Genomic DNA, 20,631 nt, shown 5'->3' with positions numbered 1-20,631 from the left:
TTGATAAATGGGTTAAAAAAAAACAGCAATGCAACAAAGGAAAAAATACAGAAAAAAAGTAATATTTAGATATTGAATTAATTAAAGTGCAAGAAAGTGAGGATAAAAAAAATTCCATGATGAAGACACGGAATTTAAGAAGCAATTGTACAACATGCTCGCAATTTAAAAGCGCACAGGCACAGCCTATGGTTCAGAGAGCAACATCCCGACCGCGACGCTTTCTATGAAACCCACGACCACCTCTGCACACTCTCGCCGTGTTCCGAGCTCTTATGAGCCGATAACATATGTCCACAGACCACCCAGTGAAAGTTAAAGGTGGGGAAAGAGGGGAGGGAATCCCTGACGCGTCTTTACCATGCTTTTACCAAGGAAACCCATGCGCGTGTTCTCTGACGCAACTGCCCATTTTTGGAAACATGCGTCAATGGTCGATTCCAACTGTGAAATGGGGGTGGCCGGTGCACACAAACATGTTTACAACAAATTAACACACCTTAAACAAGTTCTCCTTTTGCTGAATATAATTTGTAATTCAAAATGTATCAATATTGTTTCATAAAACCTTCAGGGAACTGTAAAGTCCGGCACAATGCTCTGAAACGTACATGTTGAAACCCCTATTTTGCCGTGCGACTTATCAAGGCTGTGACGCGTAGACATAGGTTGGCGTTGATAAGCGGAGCAACGAAGTAGAGTAGAGCCATTGAAGTGAGTCATCCAGCGAACGACGGGACCTGTAGAAGTAGCGCTGAAGTTCACCTGGTCGCCAAAATCAGTTCAACAAAGTCCAGAGCGGTACACTCATCCCTGCCGTGAGTCACTGCTATAGGGACAGGACTAAACCTGAAAGAGTTCACTGAAGAAAAGTAGGTGCTTCACAGATTTTTCTTTTTTTTTCTCCACCTGGTTCTAGCAGAACATCTCAGTAGCGATGATTATTAGACATTAGTTTTACACGGGAACATCAATTTGTTGGACTATTAAAGAGATCGCTGGCTTCACTAATAGGCTAATAGAATATTATGCCTGGATTTGACACACTGAGCATTAAAGTAGCCTATTTTGGATATCATTTGTAGAATTACAAATTGCTTGGACGTGCTTTTTTGTGCCACTGAAGACACTGGTCGTGTGGGAATTCATTACCAAGCTTCTGAAAATTTCCCCCTCTTTCCCTGGATCATGTACCAGGATTACGCCGGGACATACGACACGTCCTCCCGCGGCAGCAGCAGCTCACCGGCGCACCCGGACACCAGCCCCATCCCTGCCTCCTACCAGGTGCCAGAGTCTCCGTCTCCTGATTGCACTTCACATCTTCGGCTTTACCTAAACAGGCCTGCCGTTATCATAAATAATCCAACCGTTGGTTTTAAATTTTTGAATTTTTAAACCCAACGGTTGAGCTTTGTCCATTTCTGACCCATATGGACAAACCCAACCGTTAGTTTAAAATTTTAAATTACATTTGTAAACCCGACGGTTGGGTTTGTCCACATTTAAATTTTATAATTAAAAGTTTAAACCCAACGGTTGAGTTTTGTCCATATTTGACCGTATATGGACAAACCAAGCCGTTAGTTTACATTTTTGAATTTAAAATGTTAAACCCACCGGTGGGTTTGTCCATATTTGACCCACACATGCAATTTTAGAGTGTTACAATGTGCACTTATAGCTTCACACATCATGCTATTGCAGTAAACATAAATAGCAATATGTAATTAAATTAGCACAGATTAAAGTCATGCATAAACTGCGATGTAAAATGAGACCAAACTTGCAGGTTGTCGTTTTCATTATGCAACTTGAACCACATTCAGTGGCGTTTAAAAAGCAATACAAGTTTGTGCTTCAAAACTGGACATTCTATTAGTGTGTGTGGGAACAGACGGACGATGCGCCATAAGTAGCCTAGCTATATAAATATAGGCTACCTGTGTGTGTGTGTGTGCCACTTTTTTTTATCTATAACTATTTGTATTGCTTTTAAAATCGTATCTGATCATCATTTTCAAAAAGAGCATGGAGGGAGGACATACGCATCTGCGCAAAACGCGTAAAATCCTCTCAGAGGAATCCGTCTCGCTCTCTTAATACGCGAGTTATTTTGGCTTCCTGCAATCTATCGTTTTGGTAAGGTATCGCATGTTGGCACTTATAACATTACGTTTCCGTGGAATTAGGCATCTCGTCGGATAAGGGCAGCAGTGGCGTGGGTGGCGTGCGTAATGTGAAATAAACCCACGGAGAGTGCGCGCGCAGTGGCCGCAGAATGCCACACTTCCGGGACTTCCACACGGCGACTGCACTTTACTAAGCTTCAGAACATGTGCAGTTGTCATTTTGCTTATCTGAAAATAGCTTTTAATTTGTCCGTAGTCGAACTGTGAAGTTGGAGAAAAGAAAGCCAATCAGATTTCGAGTAGCCTATGGAAAAAGTAAATATGAGCAAAGAGGGCATGCAATGCAGCCTAACTACAACACGACAAACTTTGGGCTTGTACATTTGAATGAACTGACCAATAAGGTGAATTAAATATGGCTGTGCCTTGTTTGATTACATTCAATTTACTTGCAAAACAATAATTGGTTATACTTCAATAAATGCAGGTTTTTAATATACAGTAATGGGATTTATGCAACTTTATGCATGGACAAAAACTCACAGACTCACAGAATTGTCCATGTTAAAAGAAATAAAGTCGGGTTACACTTTATTTTAAGGTGTCTTTGTTACACTAATTATACATTTAAGTAAAATGCTGGGTTGAAAATGGACAAACCCAGCGTTTGGGTTGTTTTAACCCAGCAATTGGGTTGTTTTAAGCAAACATTTAACCTAACCGCTGGGTTAAAACAACCCAATTGCTGGGTTTGTCCATTTTCAACCCAACTTGGGTTATTTTTAACCCAGCATTTTTTAGAGTGTAGTAATATTAAGTAACTACAGGGTTAGGATTATGGTTTGGTTGAGGGTTAGTTGCATGTAATTATGCATAATTCATATTTATTACTATAGTAACTGTAACATATGTAACAATGACACTGTAAAATAGTGTTAGCGAAAGTAGTAAAGAATCACACTTTATTAGAAGCTTAATAATGGTATTCTTATGTCTTACAACTCATTTTATAATCATTTATATGTTAACCACAGTTATTATTAGGCTATAATAATTAGCTAATGCTGGGTTAAAAACAACCCAAGTTGGGTTGAAAATGGACAAACTCAGCAATTGGGTTGTTTTAACCCAGTGAATGGGTTGTTTTAGCCTAGCGGTTGGGTTACATGTTTGCTTAAAACAACCCAATCGCTGGGTTTGTCCAATTCAACCCAACGTGGGTTGTTTTTAACCCAGCATTTTTTCCAGTGATGTTATGGTCATACCAAGAGTATTGCATTAAAATGCATGTTTCAAGTGAAGTGTTAGGCTAGCATCTCCTCTCCATGAAGTGTTTTAGGCTTTATTTCCCCGCTCTGGTTCTCAGTGAATGAATAAGAGCTTGTGTCCCGGGTCAATTTGGCAGCTTGTTCCCCAGACGCTGGTATTTTAATCACATCTGTAAGGTTTAACTGCTCCTGTCAGAAACTCCCGAGCATCATCTCCTCTTGTAGGGTTGCTGTTTTAGCTACTAAACTGCCCCCTTTCGATTCCAGCGTGTGTTGCTTTCACTTCTTCGGGGGGGGGAAATCAAGTGGATGGGATTCGGGTGTATTTCAAGAGAAGGGCTATTTCGCAACACATCAGAGAAGGATTCAATGTGTGCTGTGTTGATCTTCCTGGTGTTTCGTCATGGATTTCAGTGGGAAACAAACGCGTCAGTTCCTGGAGTCTTTCGCAATCCTTTACCGTGGAAAACTATCCCTGTTAAAGCAACACTAGTGATCAAATAAAACTCGTTACAGCCTTTATGCTGTAAAATAACGCTTGTGTTTTATTTTCGTGTAATGATTGCTGTTATTTCCCAGTAATTCAGTCGCCTCCAAATGATTTGTGGTGAACTTTGCCCATCACATGAAGTCAGTTTCCCGTTAAAATCCCTCCAGAAATGTGTGAATGGAATGGAATTTGGTGGAGGAATGTGCTGGCACGAGATCCAGCACAGTTTCCCGGCGGAGAGGAACAGGCGAGCAGTCTCATAACATGATTCAGCATTTATATGTAAAAACCAGCTTACACTTTATTTCTCCCAGTAATTATACATTTAAGTACTAGTAAAGTAATATTAATCACCTACATGTACTTACTATAGGGTTAGGAATTAGGATTTGGTTTAGTTTCGTGCATAATTTATATTTATTACTATAGTAACTGTATGTAACATATGACATTGTAAAATAAAATGTTCCCAAAATAATATAATTTGGGTGTATTTTCCAATGACTATTTGGGTAATGCTTGTTTGTAAGTCATTAACTATCACTGGAATCTATTTAAAAACTGAGCATTCATTCATATCTGTAATGGCAATTAATGTTAATTGCTGATTAAAATAGTTCGGTAACACTTTATTTTAAAGTGTCATTGTTACATATGTTACTTACTATAGTAATAACTATAAATTATGCATGATTACATGCTAACCCTATAGTAGTTACTGAGTATATTACTCAGTACTTAACTGTGTAATTACAATGTAACAAAGACACTTTAAAATAAAGTGTAACCACTTTATTTGACATATGTTTCATGCATATAACAGTAAATTATGCATAATTGCATGCAACCAACTCTCAACCAAACCATAACCCTACATTAATTAATATTACTCAGTACTTAAATATATAATTACACTGTAACAATGACACCGTCAAATAAAGTGTAACCATGTATAGAACAATTGTATTCAGCAGGTTAAAATAATTACAAAATACATTTTGGGCCTCTAATATTTTATTGTTGCCTGTGATTAAATTATTATTGAGTTACACTTTATTTTAAAGTGCACACTGTAATTATACATTTAAGTAGTGAGTAATATGATTTACTTGTACTTACTATCGGGTTTGGTTGAGGGTTAATTAATTATGCATAATTTATAGTTATTACTACACTATAAAAAATGCTGGGTTAAAAATAACTCAAGTTGGGTTGAAAAAGGACTAACCCAGCAATTGGGTTGTTTTAACCCAGCGATTGGGTTGTTTTAAGCGAACATTTAACTCAACCGCTGGGTTAAAACAACCCAAATGCTGGGTTAGTCCATTTTCAACCCAACTTAGGTTATTTTTAACCAGTATTTTTTAGAGTGTATAGTAACGTGTAACAATTACACCTTAAAATAAAGTGTAACCATGTATAGTATAATTGTATTCAGCAGGTAAAAATAATTACACAATACATTCAAAAAAATTAATTTTGGGCCTCTAATATAAAGTGTTGCCTGTGATTAGACTATTGGGTTCCACTTTATTTTAAAGTGTCTTTGTTACAATATTAATGAGTAATATTAATTACTTGTACTTACTGAGGGTTAGTTGCATGTGATTAATTATGCATAATTTATAGTTATTACATGTGTAACAATGATGCTGTTAAATAAAGTGTTACCGATTATTGCATATAAATCTGTTCACCAACAGAAAAGAAAAGATTACCAGTAGCATAAACTTCGACATTGAGGTTTTATTAAACGTATTCTAATAATTGCACATTTAACCTAAAAAAAGTTAAAAGACAGTTTGCATTAAAGAGAAACAAGACATGCAAAGGTTATTGTAAACAATGAGTTCTTCTTAGAAGTCATTTGCACCTTCTTATAAGAGGCTTGTTTCTTCAAAAACACACACCTGTTGTATTCCCACACAGCGGTGAATCTGTGGCCCGTTGCATCACTTATGCTACTACTTTCTAAGCCCGGTCGGCTTCTGTCAGGGAGGATTGTGGGCTTTCCCATGATTCACCGTGAGTGTGTCACCCTGTCGCTCTGGGGGTCAAGCAGTCAAGAGGGCGAGGAGCGAGGCAGCACGCGTAATGATTCATTAGTCTGTGATGATGGGAATTTAGAAAAGGGCTCAAAAGTGGGCGGACTGCAGTAACAAAGACCAAAAGTGAATCACACAGTGTTTAGCGTACGGTGAAAGTACATCTTAATCCAGAGTTTCATCACCATAAGAGAATCGCTTAATCCTAACACATTTCTTCTTTTCTCCACAGAAGTACAGAGTAGACATGCCTGGCTCTAGCAGTGCCTTTATCCCAACGATTAATGCCATAACCACCAGTCAGGACCTGCAGTGGATGGTTCAGCCCACAGTAATCACATCCATGTCTAATCCGTATTCCCGGCCTCACCCGTACGGCCTGTCTGTGTCCAGCGGCCCGAGCCTCCTCGGCCACACGGCTCTCACACGGCCCGGGGTCATCCGGTCCATCGGCGACGCCCGTGGTCGACGCAAGCGGGACGAACAGGTTAGTCTTGCCAAATCAAACCAACAAAACCTCAAGTCAAGTCACCTCCATTTTGAGGCGCTTTCAACACAGATTGTTTCAAAGCAGCTTTACAGTGATATATAGCACAAAAACAAATCTATTAAATCATTGAATAATGACACTATTGTCTTTTTTGGAGCTGCTTTACACTGCAAAAAATGCTCTTCTTATTTATTTATTTTTTTCTTTCTTGTTTCCAGTCCAAATATCTAAAAATTCTTAAATCAAGATGCATTTACTAGAGAAGTAAAATGACATAGAAAAAAATCTAAATGAAGCAAGTTTTTGCTTAAAACAAGCAATCTGCCAATGGGGTGAGAAAACACCATCAGTTTGGGACAGAAACAAGAAACAAGATTATTTTTCTCACCCCATTGGCAGATTGCTTGTTTTAAGCAGAAACTCACTTAATTTTTATTTTATTTTCAAGAAAACAAGAAAAAAAATATCTTATGTCATTTTACTTATCTAGTAAATAATTTTTTTGATATTTGGACTGGAAACAAGACAAAAATACTAAGTAAGAAGAGCATTTTTTTGCAGTCTACAGCTTTGTTTCCATAATTGTGCAACATTAATATGTGACCCAGTCATAAGGGTCATTCTTTTTGCATGAAATAAATAAGCTTCCCATTGATGCATGGTTTGTTAGGACAATATTTGGCTGAGATACAACTATTTGAAAATCTGGAATCTGAGGGTGCAAAAAAATCGAACTATTGAGAAAATCGACTTTAAAATTGTCCAAATGAAGTCCTTAGCAATGCATATTACTACTAATAATACATTTATATGATATATTTACAGTAGGAAATTTACTAAATATCTTCATGGAACATGATCTTTACTTAATATCTTAATGATTTTTGGCATAAAAGAAAAATGGATAATTTTGACCCATACAATGTATTGTTGGCTATTCACAATTATACCCGTGAGACTCATTTTGTGGTCCAGGCTCACATATGTTATTGCCTTGTTTATTACTGTGAAGCTGCTTAGAAACTAGGGTGAATTCAGGTTGATTGGGACACTTCTCAATGGCAAAATGTGTCCCAATCAACCTGAATTCACCCCTATTGTACGAAGTGCATCTGAAATGAAAAGATTGATTTTATTTTATGTTTTACATCACAATGAATTCTGACACACAACTGGGAAATCTCACTCCTAGTTTTATCTGCAGCTCACCCCTGAGGAAGAAGAGAAACGGAGAGTCAGGCGAGAAAGAAACAAACTAGCTGCGGCAAAATGTCGGAACCGCCGAAGAGAATTGACCGAGATGCTGCAAGGGGTGAGTTTTCTAATGCAAGTGCACTGTAGTGCAGATAGTGATAGATGCTACTTACACTAAGGGCCAGATTTACTAAACGGTGCATTTCTAAAAAAGCGCAGATAGGAGTGTAAGGTTCAGTGTGTGATCTACTGATGAAACGCACATTAAAGAACATAGACAGAGCCGGATCATTTTCATAAAGACCAACACAATCTGCCAGTTAGCGTCTAATTTAAGACATGCTTTTTTGGACGCTAAATAATGGCGCAGCACAAACCTTAGTAAATAAAAAATTAAATACTCTCCTCCCATAAATTTTGCGTCTGAAAGGGAAACTCCTACAAATGCATATGCAATAAGATCAGCCGCAAAAATAACTCTGTCCATGCTTTTTCAGCGCTAATTTATCACTGCGTGTCTTTAGTAAATCCTGACAGTCGTTTTTTAGCACCAAAAGAGGGTTTGCGCTGGAGCGAGCTGTTAGTAAATCTGGCCCTGAGTGAAAATAGCAGCATTTTCTTAGCGATATGCTATTCACACTATGTAGAAATAGAGCTATTTTCTTTGCAATAACAGTGAATAGTAGCTAGATGCTATTTATACTTATAAATAGTGTCAGATACTATTTGCACCTCAGTGTTGTTCTACATTAAACGTATGCAATAGAGTGTAAATTATTGTATTTATTAAAATGATTGAATGGATGCCACCTTATTGGGACAATAAAGCCCTCCCTACACTGTAAAAAAATTCAGGTCTCCAATTGAAAATGTTCTAGTGACCGATCACATCAAAATTTTTTAGTTAGCCAAATTTAATTTCTGTGAATTGATGCAATTTAATTCACAGAAATTCAATTTGGCCAACTAAAAAATTTAGATCATAGAAAATTTTCAATTGGAGACCTGATTTTTTTTTGTACAGTGTAACTGATAAACACTTTCTTATTAAACACACTTTATTTCCACTTTTCGAATATTCGTTTCTATTGAAAATAAATGCCTTTCTGATCTGATAAGTGATGGGGAAAAGGGAGTAGAGCGAGTTCAGCAAAAGGCGTATTCCAACTCGAGTCAGTTTGCGTCAAAACTTTCTGCCACGCGCCTCACCGCTACACCACTAATACATCATCTTCCATAATTTTGTCTGGTCCAACCAGACGTCAGTGGGCGGAGTTAGTGTAAATAGATACTCAATTTCCTAAAATTACAAGCACAATGGGGAAACATGTTTACCAAATACCCCAAATGAAATGCACACAGATATTGGACTTATATCCATGCAATTCTCAGTGTTTAAAAGCTGAAGGGACCCTAAAAAGACATTTTTTAACGACCACAGAAGACCAGTGTTGTCTGGCAGCTTCGGGAATGCCCCGAGTCCCAGACAATGCCGGCTGTAATTGAACTACTCAGCTTTATAATGGCATCTCTCAGGCTGTCAGACCTGAAACATGACGGAGGAATGTGCTACAGGGGGTTGGAGGGAAGCAAACATCTGATATTGTTCGAGGAGGAAACCGCAGCTAACCATCAAACCCCACACACTGCTGTCTTCCCTCGTCCCTTCCCCCACTCTCGGCTTCATTCCTCACCAAATAAGGAACTGTATCTCCTGTGACAATAACTAAACCCTTTCTTCCAATGTGTTTCTTTCTTTGGAAATTGAGCATTTGTTTTCATTTTAGCTTCCTTCTTCCTCCTAGCCAAATTAATGAGGCACAGACAGCAACAGTTTATCTTTGACTGTCTAGGCACATTGTTATGTCAGTCTCTGAACTTTCTGGACGCTTGGACGGTTGTTTCGAAACACTTGGTTTTGTGTTAAACGTTCCGTGCAACAAAGGAATGTGAGCAGCTTAAATTTATTTGGAAAATACTTGCTTGTGTTTATAGGTGGGCGTTCTTGCTACAGTGCTTTGAGAGTTCAATTTGAATTGATAATTGCACAAAGCCAAATCGTGTTTCCAATTTTATTTTAATTATATGTGAAGCCCAGGGTTGGCAGGTCTGTGTAACAAAACTAGCCCAATGGCCAATCAAAAATAACCCAATGACCATATCCCAAATGTCAAAACATTGCATTCCCATACCTAAAATACATATTTTACCGTAACTGTTGTGCAAAATGAAAACCAACTAGCAATATATCAAACCTTTTAAAGGGTTGGTTCACCCAAAAACATCATTAATTACTCACCCTCATGTCTTTCCAAACCCATAAGACTTTCATCGTCTTCAGAACACAAATGAAGGTCTTTTTGATGAATCTGAGAGATTTCTGTCCCTCCATTGCCATCTACGTCAGGGGTTTTTAAACTGAAAGGGGTCCCCAGAAAATTTCAGAGAATAAAAAGACAAGGCAAAAACAGATCAAATCTACCGAATATTCTAACGGTTTCATTTCTAAATGTTTCTCTTCTTTCTTGCCGTATAACATATTTTCCAGAATTGTAGTATATGTTTGCTTTTTTTAATCTTTCTAGTGTATTTTTCTCACTATAGTCCCCTTTATCTGCTTACGTAATCTGCTTACATACATTTATTGTGAAAGTTGCTTATACAAATCCTTTTAATTGAAAATGTTCTTCTTCGGGTTTATACATCCAACATTAAGCATAGCCGATTTAAGTTTGGAAACAATATGTTGTATTTATAATGTCACACTTACTACTTATCTTACAGTTTAAATGTTTTTTCATACATACAAATATATAGATGGATTTTAGGAAGGAGGTCCCTCATAAAAGTTTCATCATATTTGGGGGTCCTTGGTAGCCTGGCGTGGCCATACTCAATTCTAGTCAGAATTTGAGTCTGGTACCGCTCCATTGAGCTTTGATTATGGGACGTGTTTCAACCGAGCCAGGAAACAACCAATCAGAGCAACGGAGCGACGCGTAACGTTAGTTGTCAAATGTCAACAGAACTCAACTGCACTGTGTTGCCAAGTCCGTGTTTTTCTCCATGTCCGCGGGTTGAAGCGACCCCAATTATGTGATTATTTAAACCCAGAAATGCGAATTTTAGCAGGCAACCTTGCCAAAATAACATATTTTGCCAACCAAACGCCATTTTTTTCCGGAGAACACCCCGGAAAGTTATTGTTTTGGGCTATAGTTTTGAGTAGCAATTGTGCGCGACATTGCAAAAACACTTGGAAACCCTGTCTGCACGCACGCTGGATTAAGTAACGTTACAAGAAAAAGATGAGTGTAAACGATCTTTGCCAGTAATAAAATTATTTAAGGATACACAGAGTACTTACCAACACGATCATCGTTTCTGAGAGAAATAGTGAAGGTGAATGCATATACGAACAAGTTCTCCGTTTAGGATAAGAGCAAATTCAACCCAAGAGCCTTCGATGACGTGGATGATTACGTTACTGTTGATCATCTGTCCATCATCGTCTAAAGCTCGCCCTGACAATTTCATTGGTCCGAACAGTTTCTGTTGGGGCATAATTACTCCTCTATGGAGCGAGTCCAGACCGAATTGCCAGAGCAAAAAAAATTGTGGGCGGGGCTAAATTCGGCTGGCATCCAGGCTAGGTCCTTGGCATCATAAAGTTTGAAAACCCCTACGTAAATATGACTTTGACGCTTCAAAAAGTTCATAAAGAGATCGTAAAGCTAATCCATATGAATTGAATGGTTTAGTCCAAATTTTCTGAAGAGACTTGATCGCTTTATATAATGAACAGATTGAATTTAGATTTTTATTCGCATACAACTCATCAACGCACACATCAGTTGTGGTAAACGGACGATCACTGATACTAAAGCGTATTCTGAAAGCTCGTAAAGCTAGATTTAAAATAAGACAACGTATGTTATTATCAGCTACTACGGACATTGACCGAGACAACATGCGCCATCAGACAGAAAGAGCAATACTGATATTTACTGAACGCAGAACGAACCTCTCAAAAAACGTTTAAAAATGCCGCTTGAAATAACATTCTGCGGGGAGTCAACCAATCAGCATGTTCAGCGCCCAAGTCCCACCCCCGAAAGTTCCCGAACTTTGAAAAAGTACTCACTCGCGACCGTTTGGAGGGGGAAATATTTACCCGGAACTTCATTTAGACCCTGCGGTCGAAACACACCCAAAGCTTAAGAAACTACCAAGAGCACCACTACATAACAACATCCTGATGACAATCAAAAGCCAAAAGAATATCAGGCAAAATGCAGCAAAATAATTATCCGTATTTCTTTTTTTCATTCAAGGAAACAGAGAAGTTGGAGGAGGAGAAGGCTGACCTGCAGAAAGAAATCGAGACCCTGCAGAAGGAGAAGGACAAGTTGGAGTTTATGTTGGTGGCCCACAACCCCGTGTGCAAACTGCCCCTGGAAGAACGCCATCAGAATTTGCACTCCCAGCAGTGTGCGCCCCATCCCCTGAACATGCGCTCCAGCCTGGGTCTCCGGGGCCCGATGAATGCTCTCAACCCAGTGGTGGTTAAACAGGAGCCTTTGGAAGATGATGACGACGACGACGACGATGAGGAGGACCCCAAAGTCCAGCATTCAGTCATCAAGCCCATCTGCCTAGGTGGGGGCATGTATTGCTCTGACGGAGACAGCCTGAACACACCCGTGGTGGCCGCATCCACCCCGGTGTCCACCCCGAACAACCCAAGCCTCATCTTCACGTACCCCAGCATGCTCGAACCCGAGAGCCCTTCGCCCTCGTCGGAGTCCTGCTCCAAAGCTCATCGCCGGAGCAGCAGCAGCGGCGACCAGTCCTCAGATTCCCTGAATTCTCCCACCCTCCTGGCGCTTTGAAGGAAAACCCGACTTTCGCCATTCCCGTGGATCTCCAGAGCACACTCAGCTGGGATTTGATTGGGGACTTCACCTCAACCAAGCCGAGAACCCTCAAGGGCTAATCTGCTCGTTTCAGAAGAGTTTTTGTTGTCGTCGTTTCAAATGTGCGTGCGCATCCCACTTGCTATTTCCGTGGTGAGGTTTTGTAACGAAGAGGAAAAAAGCGGGAGGAAAGATTGCGCCGTCGCAAGACGGCCTCAGAAGAGCAAGACCGCTTGACTAACAAGAGAGGGGGATTGCTTGAAAATTGCATTCTTGATAGGTACAGAATCAGACATTGGACACTACGCCCTCAAAGCGTCATTCTCCTTGTATTTGTGACGTGTGGATATTGTCCCATTGTATTTTGTCTCTTGCTGTTTATAATATTTAGGGTTCACTGGATGAGCCTGACTGCTGAGTGTCGAAAGAACCATCTTGTATAATAAAATGCTGACCTTTGTTGATTTTTTGTATATGCGGCACAAGCACTAAGATAATTTGCCAAATTTACATAGCTTTTGTTATGTAAAGCAAACAAAGAAAAAAAAAAAACACTTTATAGCATCAGCGAATCTACTGTCAGGGATTTTTGTCTGTGTCAGTGAGCCATACAAGCATTACTAGAAGCAATTGCACACAGAATATAACGGTGTACATGAGGGAAACTCCAGCCATATTAGGCTCTGCCTCTAACCCTGACATGGCAATACCGCTTTTGTATTGGCGCACACTGTGGTTTTCAAATAATAATAATAAAAAAGAAAGGAGCAAACTATGTATTACTTTTATAATATGTACTTTTGTGTCTCGACTGGCCCTTTTTTCAGGGTGCGGTTTAAACCGAATCAAATATATCAGCCATATGAGCACTTCTCCCTGAAACACTGGTTGGCTTTGATTGCCATGCACTTTGTCAGCAACCTTACAATCGAATAAAACGCCATTCCTTACAATGAGGGATTAAACAGGGAATGCAGAAAGCGTGTTGTGCATATAAGATTGCAATATTTTTGTTGAAAAAACATTCCTCGGAGAAGGAGAGATCTCAAGGCTACTGTTGCCACAGTCAGATAATAACTGAAGGTGAACGGGAGTATGTTGTACAGTACGCAGCGAACGGAAAACAAAACAAACGTGGCTTCTATTTGAAGGACTTTGTTGCTTATTTATGTCAGGAACTTTCAAGGATCTAAGAGACGTGTTTGTTAAATCGAGTGTGAGAGATTCTAGTTGCGAAAACCAATTTAATACCAAAAAAAAGACAAAAAAAACCCAAGATGTTTATGGACAGCGTGCTGTAAACTGTTCTCTGTCGGTCTTTGAACCCTGTGTATTTTTGAGCAAGCCATCTGTACAGCTTTCTGCACATGTCCTGCTTATCGCTCTGTATTTTCCTCTCTTTTTTTATTGCTTTAACTGTTGAAGGACAGAAAACAACCTACAAAAAACAGCAATATGTAAAGCAGTGTTTGTTCCTTTGGTAATTTAAATTTATTACAATGATAATAAAAACATTTCCAAAGTGGTATTTTTGGATAGTCGTATTTTGCTTGTGCATTTATTTATTTGTGCACAGTGTTTTTGGGTTTGTTGGATATCTCATTGTTGCAATGTGGTGCTTCTGTGTTCAACCAATCACAAGATGGCCGAATGCACCTGCTTCACGCATCAGTTCATCTGGGGTTTCTGCATTATTCATCCTAACTTCGATAGACAGCTTTGCTTTATCCGTGGCAGTGTTAATGACATCAATGATATTTGTTTTGAGGAATACATAAAAGCATTGTTTCATAAATGGGGATGAAGAAGTAAAGCACATTCAGTATGTACGGTTTTAAGTACAATACACTTTCTGTTCATAGGTCAGAGAGGCTTCTGCAAGATTTAGCAAGCTGCACTTTATGTAAAAAAAATGCATAAATAAACTTGTATGTTAGGATACTAATTTGGGCTTTAATTTAACTTAAAGAATCGCTCTATACACACATCCAGTACAAATGTCCAGACTGATGTTTTGGTTAAAGGTGCATTCATTATCTTGCGTTAATATTATGAATGGATGACCCATTGTCTCATTTCACCTGATCAAGTTTTGTATTGATTATGTATGAGGTTAAAAATGATTTGCCAAGTTTGAGATTTTTGGTCAGAATTGAGTCCATTTAAAGCATTAATGGCTGTTTTGCAGTTGTGTGTTGAGCTTTAGGCCAAAATTCATGTGTATGTGTGGAAATCTTTTATTTTGAAATAAATATATCGGTTTTGAATTCTGAGATGTGTATTCTGTGTATAGAATTATTGCACATTAATTCTCATTTCAGATATATCACAGGACTTTATGAATTATGCTCTTTCAAATGGTTCTCAGCTCCACGATTCAACACTGAAAAATAAAATAGTTTTCCGGTAGAATATAAATAATAATGATGAGATTCACACAGCATGTGTTGGAGCAGTCAATCATTCATAAGACATGATGTGTAATCATCTCTAATAATATTTAGACATGATAATATTTCAATAGTCCCTTTCCAATGAATTTGCACAGGTTGGCTGTGTTTAATCTTTTATGATAAAATAATTGCTCATACAAGACTAATGTAGCATAATTGTGTATTGTGTCTCCCTACATTATATGTTGAACTGTGTTATACAGTTGTTGATTTGAACACTGAAATATTGCAGTGTTTCCAGTCGATGACTTTAGAAAGTGTTAACTCTATGCTAAGACTGAAAGGATGGCTATACCAGAGATCTAAGTTCTGAATTGTATATAATTTACAAGTAAAATACTGATAGTCTAATGCCAGATTTAGGAAAATCCAGTATGCAGTACTCATATAACATTTATATATTATAGGCCATACAGTATGTACTGTATATTGGCCTATATTTGTCAGGTTTGTGGATAAATGGAGGACTCAAAATGCAGTGAACAAAAGTGAACAGTCAGAAATGAAAAGGGGCGTGTTTGTACTTTTGTTTTGTTTTATACAAAATATTGAATCAACTATTACAAACCATGCATCATTTGAAAGCTAAAACACTCAAGATTCATGTTCTGAACTTGCTGACGCCTAGACTTTTCTTGATATAAAAGCTTACAGAAGCTACATTTCTGAGAGTATCATCCTCAAATTTGAATCAAAACATGATCAGACATTCAGTTTTATATTTAGGTTATTTTCAGGTTAGTTCACCCAAAAATGAAAATAATGTCATGTATTCCTCACCCTCATGCCGTTCCACACCCGTAAGACCTCAGTTCATCTTCAGAACACAAATGAAGATATTTTTGTTGAAATCTGAAGGCTCAGTGAGGCCAATTTACACTCTCAAGATCCATTAATGTACTAAAAACATATTTAAATCAGTCCATGTGAGTACAGTGGTTCAATATTAATATTATAAAGCAACGATAACATTTTTGGTGCGCCAAAAAAAAGCTAAATAACGAGTAAAATAGTGATAACCGATTTCAAAACACTGCTTCGTGAAGCTTCGGAGTGTATCGAATCAGTGAGTCGATTCAGTGGTTCGGAGCGCCAAAGCGCTAGTGATTTCAGCAGTTTGCCGTTTGACACGCGATCTGAATCATGATTCGACTCCGAAGCTTCATGAAGCAGTGTTTTGAAATCGGTTATCTTAATATGAGTCATTATTTAGTTTTTTTTGGCGCACCAAAAATATTATTGTCACTTTATAATATTAATATTGAACCACTGTACTCACATGGACTGATTAAAATATGTTTTTAGTACATTAATGGATCTTGAGAGTGTAAATTGGCCTCACTGAGCCTTCAGATTTCAACAAAAATATCTTCATTTGTGTTCCGAAGGTGGTCTTACGGGTGTGGAACGGCATGAGGGTGAGTAATAAATGACATTATTTTCATTTTTGGGTGAACTAACCCTTTAACATTAAAGTCTCATAATTTTTTCCCTAAGTGAATTTCAATAATTAAATAAAAGTGATTCACTTACATGTATATTTTACCTTGTTTTACTCTGTTCCTATACTTTGAGTTATTATGACTCTTGGGTAACACAATTTCAAGTGTCTAGTTTACAATAAGACCAGATTTATGAATATAGACCATAGGGTTTAAGAGCTGCAGACATTTTTATTTGGGTATGTCGTTTTCAGTAAATTCTCAAAAATAGGGGCGCAGGTTAAGAGATTAAGGACCACAAAATGGTAGTATTTGAAATGAATTAACAACGATACACTACACCGTGGAGTTATACTGCCACTTAGTGGTTCAAGAGTGCTACATACATGTTTATGACATTATTTAAATGTTTCTGTCTTCAACATTGCTGTTTCAAATTTAACACATTTAAGTTTTTAAAGGCCTATAATCAAATTAAATTATACTGAAATTATTATAAACAAACTAGGAATGGTTCTTTCGAAAAATGAAATCTTACTGTATGTTTCTCATAATTTTGTTACGGATGTTTTTCATAAGAACTTTTTGTGATAGGGTACAACTAAAGCCACACCTTAAGAAAAATGTGCTTTTCATTACTGCCATAGTATATGATTGCAGAAAATTGTATTGAACATTGATGGAGCAACAGATTCTGTGTGAAAATAAATCATCCTTTTTTTTTTTTTTTTTTTTAATCGTATAAATGTATGAGGTGGCGATGTGGGCCTTTTACCCCACAGACACACAGTATTCATACAAATACTTTGGATTATGTAATGTTTTTGATAATTTCTAAGTAAATACTTGTTCACTTTAGCAAAGTTTTAACTATTTTGATAATTCATTTTTGTTCAATAAATGTGCTGGCATTAAAATATGTTAATATAGAAATATATTTTGAAAATATAGAAACTAAATCATTTTAAATCTAAGTAAAAATTCTGAGTGCATTGAAGGAGATCCTGTAATTTAATATGGATTTAAATTAGTAACTTTTATGATATGATTAATATCAAATATTTAAATATGATGTTTTCTTTATAAATATGGTAATTAAGTGGACACCCAACTAAATATATGACATTTCCCATCTGAATCTAACCATGTCATGTCAACAAATGGAAAAGTCATCCAGCTGTTTATCATGTTAATGTGTGTGTCTTTAGCCCCGACTGCAGGCAGTGTGTGTGTGCCATCTAGTGGTTCAGAGGAAAATCAAATCAAAGGAGCCTTACCTCAACCCTATGGTCTCGTCTCTTCACATTGTGATCGCAATAAATAATAGAAAAATTACAAATATAGTGACCTGCATCAGGCTTTTGAGAAATGTTTATTTGTTTATATCTCGATCATCATTGTATTGCATTGCATTATATGTTTTGAAAGCGTTGATCAATAAAACTAAGTATTTAAATATAATCTTACCAAGACGTCATTCTGGGAGACAGAGAGACACATTTATATGCATTTTATGCAAGTACACTTTAAAAAAAATGCTGGGTTAAAAACAACCCAAGTTGGGTTGAAAATGGACAAACCCAGCGATTGTGTTCTTTTAACCCAGCGGTTAGGTTAAATGCTTGCTTAAAATAACCCAATCGCTGGGTTAAAACAACCCAATTGCTGGGTTAAAACAACCCAATCTCTGGGTTAAAACAACCCAATTGCTGGGTTAAAACAACTCAATCTCTGTGTTAAAACAACCCAATCGCTGGGTTAAAACAACACAATCTCTATCTCTGGGTTAAAACAACCCAATCTCTGGGTTAAAACAACCCAATCTCTGGGTTAAAACAACCCAATCGCTGGGTTAAAACAACCCAAACAACCCAATCGTTGGGTTAAAACAACCCAATTGCTTGGTTAAAACAACCCAATCTCTGGGTTAAAACAACCCAATCGCTTGGTTAAAACAACCCAATCTCTGGGTTAAAACAACCCAAACAACCCAATTGCTGGGTTAAAACAACTCAATCTCTGGGTTAAAACAACCCAATCGCTGGGTTAAAACAACACAATCTCTATCTCTGGGTTAAAACAACCCAATCGCTGGGTTAAAACAACCCAATCTCTGGGTTAAAACAACCCAAACAACCCAATCGCTGGGTTAAAACAACCCAATCTCTGGGTTAAAACAACACAATTGCTGGGTTAAAACAACCCAAACAACCCAATCGCTGGGTTAAAACAACACAATCTCTATCTCTGGTTTAAAACAACCCAATCGCTGGGTTAAAACAACCCAATCTATGGGTTAAAACAACCCAAACAACCCAATTGCTGGGTTAAAACAACCCTATCTCTGGGTTAAAACAACCCTATCTCTGGGTTAAAACAACCCAATCGCTGGGTTAAAACAACACAATCTCTGGGTTAAAACAACCCAAACAACCCAATCTCTGGGTTAAAACAACTCAATCTCTGGGTTAAAACAACCCAATCGCTGGGTTAAAACAACACAATCTCTGGGTTAAAACAACCCAAACAACCCAATCTCTGGGTTAAAACAACCTAATCGGTTGCAACCCAATCTTTGGGTTTAAACAACCTTTTAACCCAGCGATTGGGTTGTTTTAACCCAGCATTTTTTAGAGTGTAGGCTACTGTTATTAAGATCTCATTGATTTACAACAAGCTATCAGAATTTCTTCTTTTTTGGTCATATCAGTACTGCAGTATATTTTTGCTTCGTTTGAGCCTCTGAATAAAACTGAGATGTTTTTGTCCTCAAGTGTGAGCTCCATATTCTCATGTCAGTGGTTCCCCACCTTTTCCAACACGTCGGCCCACTGCAAGAGATTGACCAGACCAGACTATATTTGTGTCGCGTTGGTTGACAAACAGAGTTTGTTAACTTTATTGAAAAACAGCTAATAAACAGAAAATGTAGATTGGGTTACTGAGCCAGTTCCAGAATCAGATCGGATGCTCTAGCCTGAAAGGGTTAATTCACCCAAAAATGAAAATTCAGTCATCATTTACTCATCCTCGAGTTGATCCAAATCTGTATGAGCTTCTTTCTTCTGTTGAACACAGAGGAAGATATTCAGAAGAATGTTTGTAACCAAGCAGATCTCGCCCCCCCATTGACTAGACTACCCCCCTATATGGTAGTCAATGGGGGCTTTAATATCTATTTTTCATTATTTCATTATATAATTATTATATTTAATTAGACATTTGTTTACATATATTAACAACATTATTATTTTTTATTAATAGTATATGACGGCCCACAGATTGAAAACCACTCTCATATAAAACATAAATATCTGATACTCAACAAAAACAGATGCAAACAGTATCATTTAAATCAATCAATCAATCAAAATATTTATTTGCATTATTATTTCAAAAATGGAAAGAAATAAAAAGAACGGAACATACAGAGAGAAAAATAAATAATAATAAAAATTTAAATAAAAAGAACACACCCATAAAATAATCATGTAACATGAAATATCTCACTATATTTCATCAAAATATGTACATTTTCTATTTTTAATTATTCTTAGTGATTTGATTAAATACTCTACTTCGCATAAGAAGTCTATAAAAGTAGGAATTTTCTTAAGAAACCTTTGTTTGTAAAAAATAAAACTTTAGAATAGAAGATTCTAAAGATTTGTTTGGGTTTTCAAAAAGACAAATGACATCCTTAATGCATAGATTACATTTCATATTCATTTTAGAAAAACAATAAGAGCTCAAATCATTCCATCTCTTAGCTGCATGTGATCAACAGCATGTTGACCTGCGTCATATGAGGTCAAACTCCAAAGCACTGTGAAATTATTAACCGCACTTTATTACCAGAATGTCAAGACACACAGTTGTTAAACATTGTGTGCAGTACAACACAAACATCAGTACATTTTCTGGTGGCGTTTGGTGTGTGTGTAACATTGGTTAGGTTAGTTTCACTTGAATCCGACTCTCGAGTCGAAATTTCGTACATTTTCGTTGTTTGTAGTTCACAGTCGAGAAACTACATCGCCCATAGTTCGTGTTTATTTTCCTCGACGTTGATTGGTTGCGCAAAGACACGCCCTCCCGTGGATGTTCCAAGCGAACTGCATGTCAAGTTTATCGCAGCCTCAAGGCGAGCAGATAATGCTCCCGTTTCAACACAGACTGCCATTTCTGCTTGTATGATGGC

The 20,631-nt window shown here is 37.6% G+C and overlaps 2 protein-coding genes across 7 annotated transcripts in view; both read left to right on the top strand.

Annotated features, from left to right (window-relative positions):
• The first annotated feature begins 661 nt into the window (after window positions 1–661).
• fosl2 (FOS like 2, AP-1 transcription factor subunit) lies at window positions 662–14,807 on the top strand. 4 transcript variants are annotated; one of them, XM_079832475.1, is made up of 5 exons: window positions 675–872; window positions 1,198–1,287; window positions 6,168–6,422; window positions 7,630–7,737; window positions 11,954–14,801. In XM_079832475.1, exons 3-5 carry the CDS (start codon window positions 6,183–6,185, stop codon window positions 12,509–12,511), a joined length of 906 nt encoding a protein of 301 aa, XP_079688601.1. In that variant the 5' UTR covers window positions 675–872; window positions 1,198–1,287; window positions 6,168–6,182; the 3' UTR covers window positions 12,512–14,801. The 4 variants fall into 4 exon arrangements, with proteins under 4 accessions (XP_079688598.1, XP_079688601.1, XP_079688599.1 ...); XM_079832474.1 differs by having other exon boundaries at window positions 706–872; window positions 7,618–7,737; window positions 11,954–14,807; XM_079832472.1 differs by having other exon boundaries at window positions 662–1,287; window positions 7,618–7,737; window positions 11,954–14,807.
• Window positions 14,808–20,499: 5,692 nt separating this feature from the next.
• Window positions 20,500–20,631, top strand: part of mocs1 (molybdenum cofactor synthesis 1) — a 42,146-nt gene continuing 42,014 nt past the window's right edge. Inside the window, exon 1 of one of the 3 annotated variants that reach the window (XM_079832470.1) lies at window positions 20,500–20,631. This exon is cut by the window's right edge and continues 199 nt beyond it. In XM_079832470.1, the coding sequence (XP_079688596.1) occupies window positions 20,624–20,631 (8 nt within the window). In that variant the 5' untranslated portion in view covers window positions 20,500–20,623. The other 2 variants (XM_079832469.1, XR_013817715.1) reach the window with 2 other exon arrangements.

The sequence above is a fragment of the Gobio gobio genome, assembly GCF_949357685.1.
Source record: "Gobio gobio genome assembly, chromosome: 13".
In the NCBI taxonomy this organism is placed as follows: Eukaryota; Metazoa; Chordata; class Actinopteri; order Cypriniformes; family Gobionidae; genus Gobio; species Gobio gobio.
This window is presented reverse-complemented; position numbering and strand designations above follow the sequence as displayed.